At 41.4% G+C, this 3,398-nt stretch overlaps 1 protein-coding gene across 1 annotated transcript; it reads left to right on the top strand.

Annotated features, from left to right (window-relative positions):
• Positions 1–1,345: 1,345 nt before the first annotated feature.
• On the top strand, positions 1,346–1,900 carry LOC128280600 (uncharacterized). Its single transcript, XM_053018828.1, has one exon. The coding sequence runs from the start codon at positions 1,346–1,348 to the stop codon at positions 1,898–1,900; it is 555 nt and encodes a 184-aa protein (XP_052874788.1).
• The last annotated feature ends 1,498 nt before the right edge of the window (positions 1,901–3,398 follow it).

A 3,398-nucleotide genomic window follows, 5' to 3' on the forward strand; every position in this document is an offset into this window, starting at 1 on the left:
TTTTGAAGATGACCGAAACTGTAACCAATCCCCCGATTTGTTAAAGATGGTAGAACAAGATGAGAAACAAATCCTACCTCACAAGGAGTTAGTGGAAATTGCGAGCTTAGGAGAGGGAAAAGAGGTGAAAATTGGAGCCTGTATCGTCGCGGAGACAAAGCGAGACCTCATTGAGCTACTACAAGAATTCAAAAAAGTCTTCGCATGGTCATATCAAGACATGCCCAGTTTGAATACCGATATTGTGGTACACGGGCTCCCCATAAAGGAAGAGTGCAAGCCAGTTCAACAGAAACTCTAAAGGATGAGACTTGATGTTCTGTTAAAGATAAAAAAAGAGGTCAAGAAACAATTGGATGCCGACTTCTTAAAAGTGGTTAAGTACTCAGAATGGGTAGCCAAGAAGAAAGATAGGAAAGTACGAATGTGTGTGGACTATCAGGATTTAAACAAAGCCAGCCCAAAAGATAATTTCCCATTACCTCACATTGATACATTAGTGGATAACACAGCAGGTAAAGATACATCCTGAAGATATGGAAAAGACCACATTCTTGACAATGTGGGGAATGTTTTGTTGTAAGGGGATGCCATTCGGACTGAAAAACACAGGAGCAACATATCAGAGAGCCATGGTAACCCTGTTCCATGATATGATGCACAAGGAGGTCGAAGTTTACGTCAACGATATGATTGTGAAATCCAGAACAGAAAATGAGCACATACAAGTCTTAAGGAAACTGTTCTTAAGATTAAGAAAGTTCCAGCTAAAGCTCAATTCCGCAAAATGAACCTTCAGCGCCAGGTCAAGAAAGTTGTTAGGATTCGTAGTCAGTGAAAAGGGGATTGAAATTGACCCAGATAAAGTCAAGGCCATACAAGAATTACCTCTGCCACGCACTCAAAAAGAAGTTCGAGGATTCCTAGGAAGACTAAATTACATCGCCCGGTTCATTTCACAACTAATAGAGAAATGTGACCCAATATTTCGTCTCCTTAGGAAACACATCCTAGGTGTATGGGATGAGGAGTGCCAGAAAACTTTTGATAAGGTCAAGCATTACCTGTCCAATGCCCCAGTGGTGATGCCACCTTGCCCATCCACTGATACTGTATTTGTTAGTGTTCGAAAACTCCATGGGGTGTGTGTTAGGCCAACACGATGAGTCAGGAAGAAGAGAAAAAGTGATATACTATCTCAGTAAGAAATTCACTGAATGTGAGACAAGATACTCGTCGATTGAGAAATTATGTTGTGCTTTAATTTGGACAACCCGAAGACTGAGACAGTATGCTATACCACACGACTTGGCTCATCTCAAAACTAGACCCTCTGAAGTACATGATGGAGTCAAATGATTTGAACGGAAGAATGGCTTGTTGGCAAGTTTTGCTTTCGGAGTTCGACATAGTCTATATGAACCAGAATTCCATAAAAGGAAGTCCAATAGCAGATTTTTTGGCCAGCAGGGCTCTAAAAGATTATGAGCCTTTGAGCTTTGATTTCCCGAATGAGGATCTAATGTATGTTGCAACCACGGAAGAAGAGTCTCAAGAAGATCATCTTTGGAGACTGAATTTTGATGGAGCCTCAAATGTTATGGGTAACGGAATCGGGGCAGTCTTGTTATCCTCAAACAGAGATCATTATCCTTTCACCAGTAAATTGAATTTTTATTGCACAAATAATATGGCTGAATACGAAGTATGCATCATGGGTATCCGTGCAGCCATCGAACACAAGATCAAGGTATTAGATTTATACGGGGATTCCACATTAGTGATTTATCAACTAGGGGGTGAATGGGAGACAAGAGACCTCAAGTTGATCAATTACCGAAGGCTGGTTCTGGAGTTAATCGAGGAGTTTGATGATATCACTTTCTATTACCTCCCATGAGATGAAAACCAAATGGCTGATGCCTTGGCAACTTTAGCTTCAATGATCAAAGTAAACAAGTAGGAGGATATGAAGCCTATCCAAATGAGCATCTTTGAGACTCCGGCTCATTGTTACAACATCGAAGAAGAAGAAGAAAAGGACGATCACCTTTGGTATCAGGATATATTGCGATATGTGAGGAATCGTGAATACTCAGACCAAGAGACAAAAAATAATAAAAGGACATTGAGAAGGCTAGCCAGTGACTATGTCTTGAACGGAGAGATCCTATATAAAAGAAGGAAGGATCAGGTGCTCTTAAGATGTATGGATGCTGTCGAGGCTAAGCAAATCTTGGAAGAGGTCCATGAGGGTGTTTGCGGAACATACGCTAATGGTTTCATAATGGCCGGAAAAATTATGAGATTCAGATATTATTGGTCCACTATGGAGGGGGATTGCATCAACTATGCCAAGAAATGCTATAAATGTCAAATTTATGGAGATAAGATTCATGTGCCTCCTTCACCTCTTCATGTTATGACTTCTCCATGACCTTTCTCCATGTGGAGCATAGATGTCATAAGGCCAATCTCGCCAAAGGTATCTAACGGGCATCGATTCATCTTTGTGGTCATTGATTACTTCACCAAGTGGATAGAGGCCACTTCTTACGCCAACGTCACAAAATCGACAGTCAGCAAGTTCTTAGAGAAAGAGATCATATGTCGATATGGGATGCCTGAGAGGATCATATCAGACAATGCGTTGAACTTGAACAACAGCACGACAGCCGAGGTCTGTAGCCAATTCAAGATCAAACACCATAACTCGTCACCATATCGCCCAAAAATGAATGGTGTGGTGGAAGTGGCCAACAAGAACATCAAGAAGATCGTGGGAAAAATGACTAAGACTTATAAAGATTGGCATGAGAAATTACCATTCGCCCTCTACGCCTACCGAACATCAGTCAAAACCTCCACTAGGGCAACACCTTTCTCTTTGATTTATGGAATGGAGGTGGTCCTACCTATTGAGGTTGAAATTCCTTCTCTACAAGTGCTGTTAGAACGAAAGTTAGACGAAGCAGAATGGATCCAGTCACGGTACGATCAGCTAAACTTAATTGAAGAAAAGAGGTTGAAAGCTATTCACCATGGTCAAATGTACCAAAAGCGAATGATGCGGGCTTATAACAAGAAGGTGCGCCCTAGAGAATTCCGCGAAGGAGATCAGGTTTTGAAAAAGATCCTTCCCATACAAAAAGATTTCAGAGGGAAATGGATGCCAAATTGGGAAGGACCTTATATGGTGAAAAAGCCTTTTTTGGAGGAGCATTGATCTTAGCCGAAATGGATGGTAAAAACTTGCCCAATCCTGTGAATTCAGATTCGTCAAGAAGTATTTCACCTAAAGAGGGAGAGGACAAGGCGAAAACCCGCAAAGGGCACTTTGAGACGTAAAAAAAAAAAGGAGAGGCTAAGGCAAAAACTCGCGAAAGGGTGCTTTGAGA

Source organism: Gossypium arboreum, chromosome 1, assembly GCF_025698485.1.
Source record: "Gossypium arboreum isolate Shixiya-1 chromosome 1, ASM2569848v2, whole genome shotgun sequence".
In the NCBI taxonomy this organism is placed as follows: Eukaryota; Viridiplantae; Streptophyta; class Magnoliopsida; order Malvales; family Malvaceae; genus Gossypium; species Gossypium arboreum.